This window comes from Podarcis melisellensis (assembly GCF_964234715.1).
Source record: "Podarcis melisellensis genome assembly, chromosome: 6".
Lineage (NCBI taxonomy): Eukaryota > Metazoa > Chordata > Lepidosauria > Squamata > Lacertidae > Podarcis > Podarcis melisellensis.
Window position 1 is genome coordinate 82,816,703 of NC_138538.1, and position 20,853 is coordinate 82,837,555.

The 20,853-nt window shown below is 42.0% G+C and overlaps 1 protein-coding gene across 2 annotated transcripts; it reads left to right on the forward strand.

Moving 5' to 3' along the window:
- The first annotated feature begins 192 nt into the window (after positions 1 to 192).
- UCHL5 (ubiquitin C-terminal hydrolase L5) lies at positions 193 to 20,014 on the forward strand. 2 transcript variants are annotated; one of them, XM_081914939.1, is made up of 12 exons: positions 193 to 335; positions 3,500 to 3,563; positions 4,352 to 4,457; positions 9,176 to 9,301; positions 9,398 to 9,459; positions 9,546 to 9,676; positions 12,349 to 12,412; positions 13,121 to 13,223; positions 13,913 to 14,026; positions 15,397 to 15,426; positions 18,174 to 18,272; positions 19,015 to 20,014. In XM_081914939.1, the coding sequence occupies exons 1-12, from the start codon at positions 254 to 256 to the stop codon at positions 19,057 to 19,059; spliced, it is 1,026 nt and encodes a 341-aa protein (XP_081771065.1). In that variant the 5' UTR covers positions 193 to 253; the 3' UTR covers positions 19,060 to 20,014. The 2 variants fall into 2 exon arrangements, with proteins under 2 accessions (XP_081771065.1, XP_081771066.1); XM_081914940.1 differs by lacking the exon at positions 15,397 to 15,426.
- The last annotated feature ends 839 nt before the right edge of the window (positions 20,015 to 20,853 follow it).

Below are 20,853 nucleotides of genomic sequence, written 5' to 3' on the forward strand. Positions count from 1 at the left end.
AGACGAAGGAGACACCTGCCTGGGCGACGGACGTCGAAGCGGCCCTTGCCGCAGAGGTTGCCGGGAAGGGAGCGGCGCGTGCGCTGCTTTGCGGGCGTTCGAGGGCGGCGTGAGGAGAGAGAGAATTTTTTTAAATAATAACAATAACAACAATAATAGTAGGAACGGGTTGTCGCGTCAGGCGGACGGAGCGAGAGAGGACGCGAGCGAACGGGGCCCGCCCGGGGGAGGCAGTTGCGGCCGCTCCAGCGCCATGGCGGGAGGAGGCAGCGCCGGCGAGTGGTGCCTCATGGAGAGCGACCCGGGCGTCTTCACGGAGCTCATCAAGGGCTTCGGTGAGGCTTGGCGGCGGCCCACTTGGCGGGGAGGCGGGTGGGCGAGGCGGCGCCTTGCCAGCGGAGAGAGAGAGGGAAGGCTAGGATTTTCCCAGCTCGCTTTTATTTGCTGGGGGAAACGTAGTCTCTTGCCATGTGCAGAGCGCCTTAGTTGGGAAAGCCAGCTTCCTCTCTCTTCGTGTTTAGAAGTCCTCACTACGGCGCCTCCGAGGCGTGTGCAGAGCGCCTCTCCCATCCGGTGGGAAGCAGGGTTTTCGTTTAGCTGACGCGAGGCAGGCGGGTTGGGTTGCAATGAAGTCGGTGCCGGATTTACGTCTAAGCTAAACAAGCTAAAGCTGAGGGCCCCACTCTCTTGGGGGCTCCCCAGAAAAAATGATAGGGGGGAACCTGTGTACATTTCCAAAATATAAGATACAAAACAAATAAAATAAAACCCACATACAGCAACAGTGTTTTGTGTTGTGTAGGCTCCTATGATGTAAGCCTGCTAGCATAGCTGCCAACGTTTTTTAAAGGGGAAATCCCTTATTCCGAATAGGATTCCTCGCAAGAAAAGGGAAAAGTTGGCAGCTATGCCTGCTAGCCTGCTGCCTAAAAACAGCGACAATTTGTTGTTGACAAAGGACAACTGGACATATAAAGGGCCCCATTACCTTCAGTAGCTTAGGGCCTCATCAAACCTAAATCTGGCCCTGAATGAAGTAGGTGAAAGGCATGCTTTTGCGTTGTCATTCTGCCCGGCTAATTTTATAGACTCGTGGAAAGGAAGCACCATCTGGTAACCTCTACAATGCAGGAATCTCAACCATAGGCGCCAACTCCTAGGGGCCGAGGTCCCTTAAGCCCTCTCCCCTCCTTCTATAAAATATTTGAGGGGTCCAGGCCCCCCCTTTAAAGATGATGGGCTTTGCCATACAAAGGTGTGCATGTGCCGCGTCTTGTGGTCGCTTATGCAGGGTGGAGCATACCTGGGACTTCCCAGTGTTTTATTCAAGTTGGCACCCCTGATCTCAGCTAAAGCATCCATAACAGGTGGCCATCCAACCTCTCCTTTAAAACCTCCAATGAAGGAGGGGTCCACAACCTCCCGAGGGCGTCCGTTACTGCCGTAAAGTTCTCATCTCTTGTAACTTGAAGTCTCTGGTTCAGGTCCTACCCCTCCAGAGCAGGAGAGAACAAGCTCAGTTCCCAGACTAGATCATGCCCCGGTCAAGATAGCATGGCTGGTTGGAAAGCCTAGCAAAGTCACACCCTGATGTACTTGCCGTTGGCCCTATTCATATGTCTATATGCTAATGGATATCTTCCATGGTGTTGGACTTGGGCTGAGCCTGGGTTCAAGGGCTTGTGTAGAACTGCTTCATAGCATTATTCTGGTTTCTGGTTTTGTGTGTGGCTACGGGCCATTTTTTTTGCACCACAGAAGGTTTGCCATCAAGCTTTGTTTTCGAAAGAGTTGTAGCCAGCCACTGCCCTGTATGTGTCCCTGTATTTGCAGACTCATGTCAGTTGTGTTGGTGGCTTGTGTGTGTGCATTTAACACAATTTAGACATAGGTCTAAGCCTCCTTTTGACCCAGGTACATATTTCTCTGCCCCAAACATGATACTGTGTATGATGTCAGTTGTAGGGCAGGGGAGTATGGCTTGGCCAAATGGAGACATTGTGGGCCTAGTTAACCCACAAGCCAGAGGTTTCTCACTACTGATCTCAAGTGGGCATTTACAAGGACACAGGTGGCGCTGTGGGTTAAAGCCTCAGCGCCTAGGACTTGCCGATCGAAAGGTCGGCGGTTCGAATCCCTGCGGCGGGGTGCGCTCCCGCTGCTCGGTCCCAGCGCCTGCCAAACCTAGCAGTTCGAAAGCACCTCCGGGTGCAAGTAGATAAATAGGGACCGCTTACCAGCGGGAAGGTAAACGGCATTTCCGTGTGCGGCTCTGGCTCGCCAGAGCAGCGATGTCACACTGGCCACGTGACCCGGAAGTGTCTCCGGACAGCGCTGGCCCCTGGCCTCTTAAGTGAGATGGGCGCACAACCCCAGAGTCTGTCAAGACTGGCCCGTACGGGCAGGGGTACCTTTACTTTTACCTTTCATAGGAATGTGCTTGATAGGGAGCTGGAGTTGGTTGTGCCTCCATACTGAATTTACATTTTGTTGCATCTTTTGCAATTTGATGAGTGAAGTGGATGGACCACTTTAGACAAGTTACTGGCCATCTGTCTAATCTTAATCTGTCTTTATGATTTGCTTTGATTTGAGGCTAAAGCATCTGTCTCAGATCCTTGAAAGAAAGGAGCTATTCAGATTAACAAATAATGATAATAAAATTCCTGGCAGATGACTTTGCTATCATCCTATCTGGTAGATGTAATGTAGCTTGCTATTATTCGTTTTTTTGCTCTGGGGAAGCTGAGTCATTAAACATGCTGACAGGTACACAAGGTCTCATCTCTGAGTTCTGCACACATTCATTAAAAATAATTTCTGCTTCAGAGCATTCCTAATGCACATTGTTCACCTTTGCCAGTTCTTTCATTGCACATTTTCTTCCTGAATCATATATATTGGAATACCTTTCTAAACCTAAATTAAACCATGGTTTAAGATTGTGAATTTAAAAAAAAACATTGCTTCAATAAGTAAGGCACAACTTTCACTTGTTTAATAATTAAGTGCCTGAAGTAAAAGAAATATCCCTTGTAACTGCTACTACTAAACCTTTTTTGTCATGTGCATAAAGAAACTATTGGTTATTTTAGCACCATGGTTGGTAACTTGCCCCACCAGGTATGTGTTTACAATTTAAACAGATATTTGCAATATTAGTGTCATGAGTCTTCTTTATCCAAATTCTCAGACACCACGTTTTTAGTATCCCACATATTTGTGGCACTGTGGACATTCTGAGACATCCATTTTTAGCAACTCGTTTTTTATAAGGTTTGTAAATACGTAAATTTGGCATGATTTCCATGCCATCATGGTTTTCATATATCATGGACCAATTTATTATAAAATGCAATAGAAGGGGTGGAAGTTATTTCTGTATATTGAAACAAAATTAAGTTGTTTCAAAAGAGGTGTCAGGTTTTACTTTCTGTTTTTCCTGTAAAGCAAACTTTCTAAGCATGAATAATTATAATAATTATCTCTGCTACTACAGGTTGTAGAGGCGCGCAAGTAGAGGAAATATGGAGTTTGGAGCCAGAAAACTTTGAGAAATTAAAGTAAGTTTAATTCTAAATAATTTACTTCTCTTTCCCCCACCCCCAATTCTTATTGCTAAAAAATCTGTCAGGTATAATAGTGCACACTTACAGAGTTGTGTGTTCCATTCATACATTAAAGTGAACAATGGAGGAAGCTGGGAGCAGCAATGTGCAATTTTGTAAGGGAAAGGCATGCATTTCTTTTCCTGCTGACCCTGGGTAGTTCCTGTCCTGAGCTTTTAAGTGTTGGTTGGGTTAAAAGTAAAAAATTTCTCTGTTCATATTTGATACTAAGCCACATCTGGTTTAGCAAATCATACTGTACACACAGCAGAAACACTTCTTGCAAGCAAGGAAAGCACAACAGGGATATGTAGAAGTGATGTAGGAGCCCAGGGTAGTGGTTGGTTTTTTACCCTTGGTTGTTAAACCATCAACCAGCTATGGCTTAAGCCTGCGTAGAGATTGTGGCTTCTTACAACAAAACAAACCTCTGCCTCGGGTTCAGACATCATGCTAAGCTATCTCTGTCATGCTTTATTCACATGTTTGATTGAAGAGAAGAGTTACATGTCAACACGCGGACTGCATGCACCAGCACATACCTCAGGCACAGTAGGGCTTACTAAACAAAATTTTACACCTTATTGTTCAAGTGTACCATTAAAAAAACTATGTGTGTGTTCAGTTAGGTTTATTGAATTTGTTTCCAGTAAGGATGTTTAGTGTTTTAACTTTTGACATGTTGTGATAATGCTTTACTGGGTTTTCTTGCTTGTTTTCTTTTTGTGCCCCTTTTTATGTAGGCCAGTTCATGGATTAATTTTTCTGTTCAAGTGGCAACCAGGAGAAGAACCAGCTGGCTCTGTTGTTCAAGACTCCAGATTAGATACTATATTTTTTGCTAAACAGGTATAGTAAGTTAAAAGATTATCTGTGACACCTCCTAATTCGATGCAGCAAGTGAAAATAATACAACTTTGAAACATTGTGACATAGTTTAAATAGTAAGGCAGTCTGGCAGAACAGGTTGTTCAGTGAATAATAAAAATTATCATGAGCAAAGCAACTTTGTTTTATGTGCATTCAAATTTAATATTTCCAAAGATGCGACACTTGCTTTTTACAAGTGTAGTCAAGAATAATTAATGGGCTGCAAACTTTGCAGATTTTCTCGGAAGTAAATCTCATATATCTCTGGCAGTTCTGAGTAAGCATGCAAAGCATTCTGCTTTAAGGGAATCTTAACAAACATTGGGAAACTTAGTCTCCACTTTGAGGATATTTCTCACAAAGCAGCTTACAACATTTCAAAATGCAGATCCACATTCATAAAACGTTTAAACAACAATCAACAGCACTGATAAGATCAGCATAAAACAACAGTAGCTCAACAATATTCCAGTTTACTATTACAACTGATTATCCCACATTAAATACAGGGGGGGCTGCCTGATCCCTGTCAGGTTTGTGTTCCATAATTTCAGGGTCATTGCAGAGAAGGCTTTAATTTGTGTGTTCACCAGCCTGTTTGCCTTTGATGGTGGACACTGAAGCAGGCCTTCTACCGTATCTTAAATTGCAGACAGGACAATATCATTATTATAAACATTTGTTACACAAAAGAGCAGGAAACAAACATACATGTATGCGTGTATATATGATGAAAGATAAATGAATTCACATTTTTAAAAAAATCATTCAACCAAAGTAAATAATGAGCATGACTTTAGATCGTATCTTACTTTCTCATTCCAAAATAAGATACAACTCGCCCATTTCCCAGTAAACTTGTTTTGCTATAAATTTCTTTCTGATGAGTTTAGTGAGTTCATACGTTGTGGTTAGGTCTCAAATCCTGAAAAACCACTCTGATGGGGAGGGGCAGTTCTTTCCCCCCAGAAAGTTGAGATTGAGTTTTTGATGGCTGTTAACATATTATTACAGTAGGGACGACCTTGCACAGGGGTTGTATTCTGAGAGCAGTGCATAAAGCCAAAATGGCATATTGTCAAAACAACCCCCTGGAATCACTTCCACACAGGGAATCTTACCTTCCAGAGCTGGTGCCAGATCTCATGAAAGCCTCCAGAGCCCACAAAAGGGTTTCAGTAAAAGGGAGCTTAAAAGCTCTTGTTATGCAGGGTTCTACTGGCATGGAAATAGCTGTTAAGTGCTCTGCCTTGCTTACAGGGATATTGGACGGCAATGTGAGATCTTGCCTCCAGAGCCCACACAAGATATTCCCAGAGCCCCATAAGCAAGGCAGAGAACTTGAAAGCTGTTCCTATGATGGGAAAATCCAGTTTTCCCTGGGGGATACACATTTATTTTAAAAGTCCAAAGTAAAGTGATGTATAAGAAAGTAGTGTTCTGTCCTGGAATATTTTATGGTAGAATGGAATTCTGATAGGTAAAAGCATTGGGACCTCCCACCAGCAACCCTATCATCTATCTTAGAAGAGGGGACCATCTCCCTACCATTCTGTTGTTCTTGTCTGCATGTGTACAAGCACAGTATCATAGTGGTTCAGGAATGGGGAATCCATAGCCCTCCAGATGTTTGACTGCAGCTCCTAACATTCCTTAATATTAACCAGGCTGTCTGGGACTGACCAGAGTCCAACAACATCTTGGTGGGGTGGGGTGTGGAGTTCACAGGATTCTTACCCTTGTACAAATAGTTGGTGGAATAGCAAAAAAAAAAAAATCATTGTTGCTCCTTTCCAGTTTCATTGTATGACTGGTAAAATTACATCATATAAAACAAGCATAGTTTGAGGCAGATTTATTTAGAAATTTGGGGGTTGAGCAAGGAATGCCACTTGACAGTAGAATTTCCCATTCCTTTCCTTTTGCTCTGCAGCCCCTGCTGCAATTCTGGTCCAGTGGTGGGGACCCCTAGAAAATATTTTTTTGGAGAAGAGGACTTCAGAGCCAAGTGGAAGTCCTTGCATGAAGTCAATTCTATGCAAATGTCTTTTGGGAAGGGAAGTGTAAGAAAAGTTTAAGTTCAGTTTCCAAAAACCTGGCATTGTGGTGAGAGTTCATCAAAGAAAATGTGTATTGATGTGTTCTATGGCACTGTGGTCTAAACCGCTGAGCCTAGGGCTTGCCAGTCGGAAGGCCAGTGGTTTGAATCCCCTCGACGGGGTGAGTGCCTGTTGCTCGGTCCCAGCTCCTGCCAACCTAGCAGTTTGAAAGCATGTCAAAGTGCAAGTAGATAAATAGGTACCACTCCGGCAGGAAGGTAAACAGCGTTTACCACATGACCCAGAAAAACTGTCTGCGGACAAATGCCGGCTCCCTCGGCCAGTAAAGCAAGATGAGCGCTGTAACCCCAGAGTCGTTCCTGACTGTACTTAACTGTCAGGGGTCATTTACCTTTTTATTTAGTCATACTTAAATAAATCTCAGCTTCTGGGCATACTTCATCTTCTGACCACTTGCACTCCAGTTCCCCTACTTTTTTTATTCCTAGTATGCTGAGTTTAGCCCTAATTTAGCAAATCTCATTACTGAGAGAGAAAAGCCCGTTCATATATTAAATTTAGGAATGAAAAATGCAGACTCAAAAATGTATCTAATCAAAAGATTAGAGCTAACTTTATTTAATAAGTATTTTGCATTTGCTGGGTCTTGAAGATAAAATGGTAGGCATTATTCTTGGAAGGCTGTGCCTTCCAGTGAACTACTATGTCAATTCTTGTATTTTGAAGGATGTTGTGGAGAAATACTCGTAGGCTAGCAGTTCATAGAACTGACACTTGATGGCACCAAAATAATGTTGTAAAAGGGATTTCTATAGGAGTAGGTACCCATGCAATACTTTTTGCATTCCTACTGCTTGATCTCATCTAAATTTTAAAACCAATCAATCAAGCTTTACAGACAATTAAAAATAAATAAATAAATATCTTAATATGATAACCAAGTAATTTCTGTAATAACATCCAGATTCGCGATGAAACAAATGAAATAAAATTGATGGCCTGTTAATAGAGATTGTAGCTCTTGAGCCTTTCTTGGATAATCACACGATAAAGTTATCTGCATGTTTGTCAATGTGGCCAGCTTCATACGCACACTTGTAAAATTTGGCCTCCTTGTTATGCCTAGATATGATACGGTCCTGTATTTTGGGGCCTCAGAACTCTGGATCACCCTATATGAGCTAGGATACCTAGGCACAATAAGGTGAGGTAAGGGTGCAATTTCTGCCTTAACTCTAAATTCCTAGCTTTGCTATTGTGTCAGAGTAGATTAATAGTGTTTTTTCCCCGTGTACTGTTAATCATAAAACAACAGTACAATGGGTTGGGGTGGGGGCTAATCACATGAATCAAAATTGCTTGTTTTTTAAACTTGGCTATTTTTAACTTTGTTTGAATAGCTTCTTATATTAATTTGCTAGTGTACATGAGAAAGCTTTTTAAATAGAAAAACTCAGGTGTTCTAAGTGTGACAGATATCTGACCAGAAAGATACTTTATGGAAAGCCAACCTCTTAGTGTGCGTCAGCTTCTCAACTATGAACCTTCTCAGATCTGACTTGCTGTCACTCAGCTTGTCCTCCTCCTTTCGTAATTATGAGTATGTCAGTCTCATCTCTGTATGTTGAAAATGTTCGTATCATTTAGGCATCAGTATTTTAAGTTCTTTGTTTTTCTTTGTAGTTTTTTTTTTTAAGGACTACAGGTATTTTTTCATGGTTGTTCCATTGATGACCATTCAGATGGTACTGTGGTTACGCGGTCCATTTTAAACTTCACTGCTGCTGCTTTTGATTATACTACTTTCTCCTTACGGCTTCAATCATAGACCCATTTGCCGGGGAGTAAAGTCCAAGTTAACTCGATAATGCTTATTTCTGAGTTGACATACACATGATTCTGCTATAAGTTACTTTTTGTGTAAGTGGGAAAGACCTCCTTTATTCCTTCACTGCTGTTAATCTCCAAAAAGCATTAGTCATTATTAAACAAAATCTAAGAGGAAAGTTCAACCTAGGAATGCCTATCTAGATGCTCGCTGTCTTTTTGTATATTTGTGGGGTATGTCTAAAGTAGATCTGTGCATTCTGGCCCATTCTAGTAAAAAGGAAGGTATTAATTTCTTTCATTTATAAAAATGGGATACCTCGTTAAAAAAAACTCCCACCCAATTTAACTAACTCCTATTGTCCTTGAGCCTGTAACTCACATATTTCAGTGTCAGGGCAATAAAGCAGCTTTAATTTGTTTCTCTAAACAAAGCTGCAAAATAAGTCATTGGGTGTCAAAGGCATTTTACGTTCCTGCAGTGGATAAGGGGTTGGGAGCATACTGATGTAGAAGAAGGGGCTCTTACTTTAAACTTAAAGCATAGTCCAGTCTTGTCCACCTTCCACATTGTTCCAGAGAGTTCACTGACTTGCCAGAGAAGCTTTTCAGGAAACTGCAGGAGGAATTGATGAAAATCACTTCCCGCTCTTCCTCCAACAGATTGTTCCATAAGCTGAGTTTCACCCCAAGTAGCCTGGATCCAACCCAATGGCCATAGTGGGTAAACTTGAGGCTACTATAACTCATTTTATAATTTGTCTTGTATTCAATTATTTCTGAATTTTCACTTTGTTTCTTTTTTAACAGGTAATAAATAACGCCTGTGCAACTCAGGCTATAGTAAGTGTGCTATTAAATTGCACCCATCAAGACGTCCATTTAGGAGAAACGCTGTCGGAATTTAAAGAATTTTCACAAAGCTTTGATGCAGCAGTACGTCCAATTATTCTATTCTCTCTCTATTTTTTTTTTTAAAAAGCATCTTAAGCCTGAGTCATTAGTTGAACAAATGTCTCATTTTAATTTTAGATGAAAGGCCTGGCATTAAGTAACTCTGAAGTGATTCGACAAGTCCACAACAGTTTTGCCAGGTAACAAGAAATTTGACACCTTTCGGATACAGTTTCCAGAGATGCTTTTGGTTTAACATCCATGCTTGTCTCTATTTAACCTCTAGACAACAAATGTTTGAGTTTGATGCAAAGTCAACGGCAAAAGAAGAAGATGCTTTTCACTTTGTCAGCTATGTTCCTGTGCATGGAAGATTATATGAACTGGATGGTCTAAGAGAAGGCCCAATAGATTTAGGTAACTCTCACATTTCACCTGTATAATTTCCTGCCTGAATGTCATTCAAAGTATACCGGGTGTATACAAAATACATAAGGTAGCAAGGGTAGAAGACAGGACCAGCTGGTGGGCTTCATTTCTGAATTACCTGTCAAAATGACTAAGCCGCTTCTGGCGAACCAGAGCAGTGCACAGAAACGCCGTTTACCTTCCCGCCAGAGCGGTACCTATTTATCTACTTGCACTTTGAGGTGCCTTTGAACTGCCAGGTTGGCAGGAGCAGGGACCGAGCAATGGGAGCTCACCCCGTTGCAGGGATTCGAACCGCGATCTTCTGATCAGCAAGCCCTAGGCTCTGTGGTTTAACCCACAGCGCCACCCGCATCCCGTTAGAGAGCCTTACCTTCCTTTAAATACATCACTACCAAATTTACAATATCAAACCAATGTATTTCCAATGTTAGAACCACATTGCTGATCTCAGTAGTAATTATAATTTAAATGCAGTTATCTTACTCTATTAATTCCTTAATCCACAGACCTAGGGCTTGCCAATCAGAAGGTTGGCGGTTTGAATCCCCGCGACGGGGTGAGCTCCCATTGCTCGGTCCCCGCTCCTGCCAACCTAGCAGTTCAAAAGCATGTCAAAGTGCAAGTAGATAAATAGGTACCGCTCCAGCAGGAAGGTAAACGGCGTTTCCATGTGCTGCTCTGGTTCACCAGAAGCGGCTTAGTCATTGGATCCCTTCCAATCGGGATTCAGGCCTCACCATGGGACTGAAACTGCCTTGGTCGCGCTGGTTGATGATCTCCGGCGGGCTAGGGACAAAGGTGAGAGCTGTTTCCTAGTTCTGCTGGATCTCTCAGCGGCCTTTGACACCATCGACCATAACATCCTTCTGGACCATCTAGAGGGGCTGGGGGCACTGTCATACAGTGGTTCCGCTCCTTCCTCCTGGGCCGTGTCCAGAAAGTGGTGGTGGGGGGTGAGTGTTCAGACCCCTGGGCTCTCACTTGTGGGGTGCCTCAGGGTTCTGTCCTCTCCCCCATGCTTTTTAATATCTATATGAAGCCGCTGGGAGAGATCATCAGGGGGTTTGGACTGGGTGTTCATCAGTATGCAGATGACACCCAGCTCTACCTCTCCTTTAAATCAGAACCAGTGAAGGCGGTGAAGGTCCTGTGTGAGTGCCTGGAGGCGGTTGGAGGTTGGATGGCGGCTAACAGATTGAGGTTGAATCCTGACAAGACAGAAGTACTGTTTTTGGGGGACAGGAGGCGGGCAGGTGTGGAGGATTCCCTGGTCCTGAATGGGGTAACTGTGCCCCTGAAGGACCAGGTGCGCAGCCTGGGAGTCATTTTGGACTCACAGCTGTCCATGGAGGCGCAGGTTAACTCTGTGTCCAGGGCAGCTGTCTACCAGCTCCACCTGGTACGCAGGCTAAGACCCTACCTCCCCGCGGACTGTCTCGCCAGAGTGGTGCATGCTCTAGTTATCTCACGCTTGGACTACTGCAACGCGCTCTACGTGGGGCTACCTTTGAAGGTGACCCGGAAACTGCAATTAATCCAGAATGCGGCAGCTAGACTGGTGACTGGGAGTGGCCGCCGGGACCACATAACACCGGTTCTGAGAGATCTGCACTGGCTCCCAGTACGTTTCCGAGCACGATTCAAAGTGTTGGTGCTGACCTTTAAAGCCCTAAACGGCCTCGGTCCTGTATACCTGAAGGAGCGTCTCCACCCCCATCGTTCAGCCCGGACACTGAGATCCAGCACCGAGGGCCTTCTGGCGGTTCCCTCATTGCGAGAAGTGAGGCTACAGGGAACCAGACAGAGGGCCTTCTCGGTAGTGGCGCCCGCCCTGTGGAACGCCCTCCCATCAGATGTCAAAGAGATAAAGAATTACCTGACATTCAGAAAACATCTTAAGGCAGCTCTGTTCAGGGAAGTTTTTAATATGTAATGCTGTACTGTTTTTAACACTGATTGGGAGCCGCCCAGAGTGGTTGGGGAAACTCAGCCAGATGGGCGGGGTATAAATAATAAATTATTATTATTATTATTATTATTATTATTATTATTATTATTATTATGCTGGCCACATGACCTGTACGCCGGCTCCCTCAGTCAGTAAAGCGAGATGAGCGCCACAGCCCCAGAGTCGTCCACAACTGGACCTAACGGCCAGGGGTCTTTTTACCTTTAAAAGCGTGATTTTATTGTTTTAGAAATGATACACGTGATTATACAGCATCCCTGGAATCTAAATATTAGTTTAAAATCAGTATACTTTCCCTCAGATTTATAGGAGCTGCCTATGATCAAGAAATGTGTTCTCCTCAATGCACCAAAACAACCTCAGCAGACTATTTATTTATTTATTTATTTATTTATTTATTTATTTATTTATTGAATTTATATACCACCCAGAAGTCTCAGAGCAGTTCACAGAATAAAATCAAAATATAAAACCACAAAATACATCATCAAAATAAAAACAACAACCCATTAGCCAACTCCTGAGCTGCAACAATCTGGCTACTCTCTTTCAACAAATGTATCTTGGCTAGATAGTAAAAAAAAAAAAAAAGTTTGACTTCATCAGCAGGTATTGTGTTTCTTACAGTCCTATAAACTTGTAACTTGCAAGAAAATTAACTTGTACTTCTTATGTATTTCCCATTTAGGAGTATGCAATCAAGATGACTGGATCAGTGCTGTAAGGCCCGTCATAGAAAAACGAATACAAAAGTAAACATATAATTAACTGTTTTCATGGTGAAACTGGAATTAACTGTTTTTAGACTTGAACTTTTAGATTGCTGGCTGGAGCAATTCCAGCTTGGCCTTTTCCCCCCTACCCATTTGTTGGCTTCCAAAAGATCTGGATTTTTTTTGGGGGGGGGGAATTGTTTTGTCTTCATGGTTCTACTGAGAAGGGTCATCTTTTATTTGAGCAGTTACAGCAGTGGCCATTCAGGACTCATGGGGGTGGGGGTGCCAGAAACATGGACCAGGACAGCAGCATTAGTAGAATTTCTGAGATTGTCCTGTGCTGACACTCAGCCTAGGAATGACTGTTGAGAATTTCTGTGCCCCATACAATACTGTTTTCTCCCCACTCGGATTAAACTTGATTAGATTGTCCTGTAGAGAAATCAAAATACCAGGCTGTAAATTTGGCAAAATTTGCTTACAAACATGGTTAAACTGTGTTCGCAAGGTAACTGGAATCATCTTGCAATATTCTGAACTTGACACATACGTTAAAATCAGCGCATAATGAGAGAACAGAGTGTTATCACTCTCCACTTCTGTTGCTGGTCGCTGCATTTGCCATTGGTGGGCAATGTTTAGTGGGATTTGTTCTTAACGCAGAAGTGTCTGAAGCTTATCAATAGCTATGAGACTCCTGATGCAGTGATGGCAGTATGTGACAACTCTGTTTTTGTTTTGTAGGTACAGTGAAGGCGAAATAAGGTTTAACTTGATGGCAATTGTGTCTGACAGAAAAATGATATATGAACAGAAAATTGCAGAGTTGCAGAGACAACTTGCTGAGGTATTCTGCTAATCAAATAGGTTGTATCGATAACTTGGTTGCATTGTAAGCCTTAGTTAGTAAATTGCCCTGGGAGCACCTGGTGTTGCAGCATTCCTGAAGCTAAGCAGCTAATAAATCACAACAGGAATCAACTCAAGAGTATCATGTAAGAGTGGGATACAAGTGTAATTTTTTGTTTCAAAAAGAAAAGGTTGGGCAATATTAATTGGTTCTCTTTCACTACCACTTTCTTTTCTTTTCTGAACAACTGTATAGCATCTAGACTTCTGTACATAGGCTGAAAACCCCAGCGCTCTCTAACTTTTTTAAAGCCAGTATGGTTGTTGTAGAGGTAGGCACAAAAGCAATTGTAGGAAATGCAGACACACGGAGGTGGGGGCGACAAAACGAAGCAAGCTTAAATTATTCCGCATTTCTTCCAGCTTTTTTTATTTCTGATCTCCTTTATCAAGAGGCAAGCAAATGGTACTAGCAAATAAAAGTACTTTAGCAAGCACTTTTAATCACTACAGGACAGACTAGAACATTGTATGATAATTTGCACTGGAGATACATGCAAATTAGACTAGTGAGTCAAGCTTTGGTTCTTTGTCCGCTGTATGATATTTTATCTCTATGAATCTTGACTGGATGACATTGTGCTAGAAACACTAACATGCAAGTTAATAATTTGTTTTTCCCAATAGGAAGAGCCCATGGATACAGACCAGAGCAGTAATATACTAAGTTCTATTCAGTCAGAAGTTGCAAAATATCAGATGTTAATTGACGAAGAAAACCAAAAATTGAAAAGATACAAGGTATGTGCTGTGCATGCTCAGAATGGTTTTTAAAAAGGGGATGCTAACCATGTGGTTTCTGAGCTGAAAGAAATGGAGAAACATTATACTCCATGGCTGTGTTGTTCCCAAAGAATGTGACACAAGCTGGTGAAGAAATGTCAACACGCTATGTCTTTTCAAATAATTGGTTCTTCATCTGGTGCTCAGAGCAAAAAACTAATGAGCTTTTGTGTGCAGGGTTGAGGGCTGGCTAGCTGCCTCTGGAAACAGAAGAGTAGAAAACAGCTTATTCTAAATAAATGTGTGTTGCCCCAAGGAGTGGTTTCAGACTTGCTTCTTATGGGAATCCCTTTGCACACTGGTGTTTCCATCAAGGAAGCCCTGAGAGTTCCTGAGGTGACAAGAAGCATAATCAGTTTACTTGGGCTCCCGGCCTCAGTCCTGTTAGTTCTCACATATCTAAAAGTATACTGTGGCTGCATTAGGGGGGCAGATGGGTAGTGATGGGCACGCTTTCTTTCAGGGATGTTTTCCCATCATCACTTACTTTCACCTTGAGGAGCTCGTGGTCAACTTCTGAGGACCTGCAGGGTTCCCCAGTTTTGAAAATCACTGTGGGGTAGACGGGAAGAGCGACAGCTTGTGATCTCAGATGTCAAACATTTCAGAAGTAATCAGTATTTTCTGGTGCCCACTGGGACTGAGAGGGCAGAAGGCAGGAAGACCAATAGTAGGTGGAACCAGAGATGATGACAGCCAGAGCCATTGACGAGTAGAGCCTATTAAATGACTGACTGTAAGAAGGCAAGCAGGAGGAGAAGAAGAAAAACAACGCATCTTGGAGAACTGAATTAATAATCCACATTTTGTAAAGGAGAGGCGTTTCATTTATGCTTCTTTCACATTTCAAAGCAGTTACGCAGTCCTCTTAGACAAAACCCAGGCATTTTTAACCAAAGGTTGGATGGTCATCTGCCATGGATGCCTTAGTTGAGATTCCTGCATTGGACTAAATGATTCTTGAGGGACCCTTCCAACTCTACAATTCTATGATTCAGTGCAAAAAAAAATTGATGTGAACCGTAAAGTGTGAGCATTCCTTTTGAAAGCAAGAAAGGTTCTGAGGGAACATGATACCAAAGCCTTGGGTACTGTTCAGTGCCGCAGTGTATCACCTGAACTGACCCTTCCCAAATTTACCTCCAGTTATTGAATGGCAAGTTTGGTCTGCGTCGCCAGTGTCCTGCCCTCGACGGGACCTATGGGGTCTGATGATACTGGAGATAGAAAGAGGCCTTTCACTCTTAAGTTCTTTATAATTTCATGGCTGGTTTTTATCCCCGCCACCCCCATGCCTTGTTGAAATTTCTTTTCTACCTTGATTCTAGGGGGCTGTGCAACCTGATCCCTCCAGCAAGGTCAGATGGCTTGTAATCCTAATTCTAGTTCCTGTTTAAAACTCCTCCTTTGTTTCAGATCACTTCGTAATTTTTAACATTTGATCTTTCTAATAAAATACATTAGTGCAGCCATTTGGCTCCCACAGATAACTGGACACTTTAAGAGGTACTCACGTTGGAAGATGTGTAGCTCTTGTTCCATTAATTCCAACACAATTTCCCGTCTGTTCATGGAATGGAAGGGGCAAGCTTCGTAATCCGACATTAACAGAGGACTACTTGCAGGAACAATTATTAGCAGGTTAAACTGGTTACAGCGGGATCTGTACCTGCTGCAACTCTGATCTAACTTTTTTGTGTGTTGCTTCCGTCAGTTTGCTTCTTAGTGTGATTGTAATGTTACATAGCATAGTGTGTGGATTTCTGAGATCAGGGCGGCCACGGGAGTACTTCAACACGGAACCTCCAAGCCTCACACTCCCTTGGCACACGCAGAGGCCAAAATTTGACACACACAAACACACAGCTCTTGTGCTGCCTTCCCAAACCCTGATAAGCAGCGAGCTTTAAGAAGGAGGCAGAAGGCTCTGGCAAGGTCCTAGAGCCCTCAGGCCTCCCTCCCAAAGCCCAGTGCCTCACTTACCCAGCTACGGGAAGGCTGCATGAGGGCTGGGGCGGGGAGGTGTCAGATGTTGCTGAGGGCTGCCAAAAAGACCTTGAGGGCTGCATATCTTCTGCTCTGTTCAGATACATTTATACCATAGTGATTCATCAAAGGCTTTTCTTACTCTGCACAGACTTCTTTCACTGCCCAAAGCACTACAAGTTGCAGGCTTTTATACAGACTAATGATAATTGACTTAATTTGCCAGCTAGATTACCTTAAGAGCCTTGTCGGAATGGCTGAAGTAAATCCCATTATGATGTTTGAAACATGTGGCAGAAAACTCTTAATTTACCCTTGGGCTTCTTAACTTGTTGAATGCAGCACCATCACCCCATCAAACATACCTGCACAGCCATTTATTATTTAAAAGGACAAAAACGGTGAATATTCATCGTAATATTCTTTCGCTGATAATATTGCCTATCCCTGGCTCGGATCTTTTCTGACATCAGACGCTGTGGTTTTCTGCAGGCTAACTAACATCCCACGAGGGCACATCAGGCCAATGTGGTTGTCTATACAGTGGTACCTCGGGTTACATATGCTTCATGTTACATACACTTCAGGTTACAGACTCCGCTAACCCTGAAATATTACCTCGGGTTAAGAACATTGCTTCAGGATGAGAACAGAAATCGTGCAGCAGTGGCGCAATGGCAGCAGGAGGCCCCATTAGCTAAAGTGGTGCTTCATGTTAAGAACAATTTCAGGTTAAGAACGGACCTCCGGAACGAATTAAGTACTTAACCCGAGGTACCACTGTATATAACAACTGAAGCTGCAGTCCTTTACATGGGCATAGCATGGGCATAAGCTCCACTGAACTCATTCAGACTTATTTCTCAGTAGACATATACAAGATTGCAGTAGGGCTTTCTGTTCGGCTGTTCTAAACTTTGGTCTGACATAAGTCCTATTCAAAATTTAATGAGCCTAAGTTGGCCATGCATATTAATATTGGTGAATCTACTCCGAGTAGGGCTAACATTGAACACACACGCACACACCAATATTTTGTTTTTCTTATACTGAGACCATAATCTGAACCTAATACGTTTTTCCCAAATTAGTTGTTGGCTACTTGCAAAAAGGTTGATACAATTAAAATAATTATAAAAATCTGTAAATCTTCATTTTGTTTGGAAACTCAAGAGTTTCATAAAAGCAGAGTTTTTTAATGCATGCTTCCTATCTTCTGTTAGGATAACGTTTTAGCAATTGTATTGTTCCGATTTTTATTGTGGCTCTTTTGTACTAAGAGAATAATGCTGTGAGCTGTAGGCCATAACAGCAAATACTTAATGATTTGGCATGCACATTGAGCTTCCCATTTTTCCCCATGAAGTTAGACTGTCTAAAGTTAGCTCCTGTCTGCTTTTTGTAGACAACTAATGACTGCATAATTTCAATAGTGACTTCCTTCTGAAGAAAGGAAAACTACAGAATTTGGAGAACTGGTGAACTATAGAAACCTTTATCTTGCCTCTTGAAACACTTACATTCCAAATCTTGTACACACAAGTTTTATTCAGGCTGGAAGCCTCAAAAAGCTTCTACTCTCCAGCAACTGGCAAATTTTACTCTTGCACAACCCAAGGGGGTTAAGAGGGCAGAGTGTTAGAGAAACTGATTTTGCTTTTAAAACATTTCTAACTTGCTTTTCATCTCAGGATGAAGTTACATTTCAGAGCACAACAATAATAGCAGCTTTTTTTTTAATGCCATCAAGTTTTTTTAAAACTACACTGAGGCTGCATAAATCAACCCTCAACTGAACAACTAATGACCCCCCAAATGCTTGAGAAAACAATCACATTTAAGCTGGCACAGAAAATAAAAAGCAGTCTGCACCAGTCATCCCATAATCAGCAGCAGCAGTATGTTGCATCCCCCAGCCAAAATTTCTCTCTTCTCTCTCTCCGTCTCCAAAATATAATAAAAGACTTGCACAAGGGAGATAGTGATTTTGCTCAAATGCTTATTGACAAAGTTTATTGTATGTATTTGCTAATGCAATGAGGTGGAAACCTGGCTTTGCGGTGTGTGCACATGATGGGATTTAATGCTAATTTCTTTAATGTCTCACCTATGCTTGTAGATTGAAAACATTAGAAGAAAACATAACTACCTGCCATTCATTATGGAATTGTTAAAGACTTTAGCAGAACACCAGCAGCTAATCCCACTTGTAGAAAAGGTAAGTGTTGTGCTCTCAGCCTCAAATAACTTAATAGGCAGGCTGTTTGTGTGTTTGTGTTGTGCAGCGCACACCTGAACATTAGTGGAAAATGTCAGAGTAATCAGTAGAAGCAGAATCGTGAAACCTGTAGACTTTTTTGTTTAGAGAAGAGAGTATCTGAAGCACATACACCTAGATGGCACTCTTTCTCTTGTATTTCTCACTAAACCCCTAGCAAACTGTAAGCTTCAGCTTCTGTAGCATCTATTCTGATTATATTGACTTCATGGCATTTTGCTATTTCCTCAGTGCTCTGGTTCCAGTTGTAGCATAGATTTGCCAGTGTGGCCTAATTCCAAGCACGTTTAATCAATAAAGTAACACTCAGCCTGTCCCCTGCAGGGCTATTAAACTGTTCGGTGATTCAGCTGACCCGATTTAGATTATTGTTCTGAAATTGCCTTGCACATGTTCTTCCCATGTGCTCTAGATGTACAATGATAGATACTGAGTTTTAGTCCTATGTACATCTACTTGAGAGTAAATGTTGTAAGCTCTTCTGGACTGATTTGTGATTATATATCGGTTTCCAAAGTTCTGTCTGTATCAAACTGCATCTTTTGTAGAATGTAGTTGCTTGTATATTCAGTGATTGAAGAGATAATGCAGAGTTTTGTATATTTTGAGTTACAGAAGGAAAAAAATACCTGGCCTGTTATAACAGTGCTGCATGCTTTCTCTGTCTGACTTTACCTTCTAGGCAAAAGAAAAACAGAATGCCAAGAAAGCTCAAGAGGCCAAATGAAGACTGGTGTCCTTTTCTTTCGTTCATTTTGTGGGTGGTCAGGGTTTTTGTTTGTTTTGTTTTGAGAGGGGAATGTGCTTCTGAATTTCTTCGTCTTCATGAAAGTAACCCTGCAAGACTTCTTGTAAAGTTTAAAATTGTCCGACGCACGTTTACTGACCGTAACAGTTTGTCCTGTCCCATTTGCACGGAGTCTATAAATCTTCCCCTTTTTCCTTGCATCATGTGCATGTACTACCGCTCAGTAATGTTTTTAGAGTCTCCGTCAAATTCCAGTATTTAACAGTTATATCTGACTTGATTCTTCATAACTTAATCAGGAAATACTGCTGCAATTTGTACAGACCCAAATTTGTGAAAGTAATGTAGATCTTTTTACCATAATGAATATATTTAAATATCTTGTCTCACAGTGAAGCATTGGATATATAGTTATGTGAAGAAAGCTTGACTTGTTTTTTTTTAAAAAAATAAGTTGGCCTCTCTTTGTTTATCACCACTAACTGTCCTCGTCTCTGAATCTTTCAGTGGCTCGCCCTGTGTTCTTGTTTATATGGAGTTGTGTCTAAATTTTTTACAGAGTTGAAAGTACAGATTGAACGGTAGAATCATTTACAATGACCAATGGATAAGCTTGAGAGTTTATTGCTTTAGTAGAAAATAATAATAATAAATTCCCATTTTTATTTTGGCACATGTTTGTACCTTGTAGTATTGCTGTCCATGGGTAATATGATTTTTGCAAGGAAAGCAGTCTTGCCTTCTCTTGAGCCATTTATGTGACACCAAAGTTGCAAAAGATATTTGCAGAGATGTTTTCTCATAGGATGAGGTTGTATCTAGTACGGTTTCAGGGAGAATTTTTAAACTTGCCCTGCTCTGGTGTACATCACTACATGTATAGATTTTGTCCTGATATTCCCAATTAAACAAATGCTCTATTTTCATCCTTCAAGATTTTAGAAGAAAAAAAGTATGTTTATGTTTAGCGAAGTATTTAATGGGTGAAAAATTCATGCTTTGTCACGAGCACACATTGACATTTCAGCTGAATCAACCACTCCAAAAGGCAAAAAAAATGAACAATAGGTATCCAAAATATTTCTGTGTTTCCTTTCTGTCTCATAATTTAGGAAGTTCAATGTAACTGTCACCAGCATTTTGGAAACAGTCCTATGGTGTGGCAGGGACCAGCAGCAGCTGGTTTCCCATTTTTATCCTGTGTTGTATAAAAAGTGACTAGCAGGACAAATGCCAGTTGAGACACAGAGACAGCACCTTCCTCTGGTGTTAGAACACTACTGGGCAGAAAAGTAGGTGGCAGGGGGGTTCGTAAGCTGGGTGCTTACACCACAAATACCCTTTGCCTTTTTCTTACACATACACACACACAAACACCAGGCTAAATCCTTTCTAGAGGTGGGATAACAGAACATAGTCTCCCTAAAAGACCTGATTTAGTGGGTTTATCTGTGAGAAGGTGATCCTTTTAAGTATCCTGGACATAAACCATTCAAGCATTAAAGGCGATGATCAGCAGTTTGAACTGCAAACGAAGAGTATGTTGGGGTTTGCATGATAAAAAATCAAAGCACCAGCCATAGCTTTGGCTTCTCTGCACCAGGCATAACCTCTGAACAAGGCAATCCCACAGAGATCATGTTACAGCAATCCAGCCTTCATGTATTAATTAATTCCTGTGACCAGAGCTAATCTACCTTTGCCAGGAATGCAGGCAATTGCTGTGCACATCTAAGCTGCATAAAAGCACTTTTGACCACCTCAGCTCTCTGA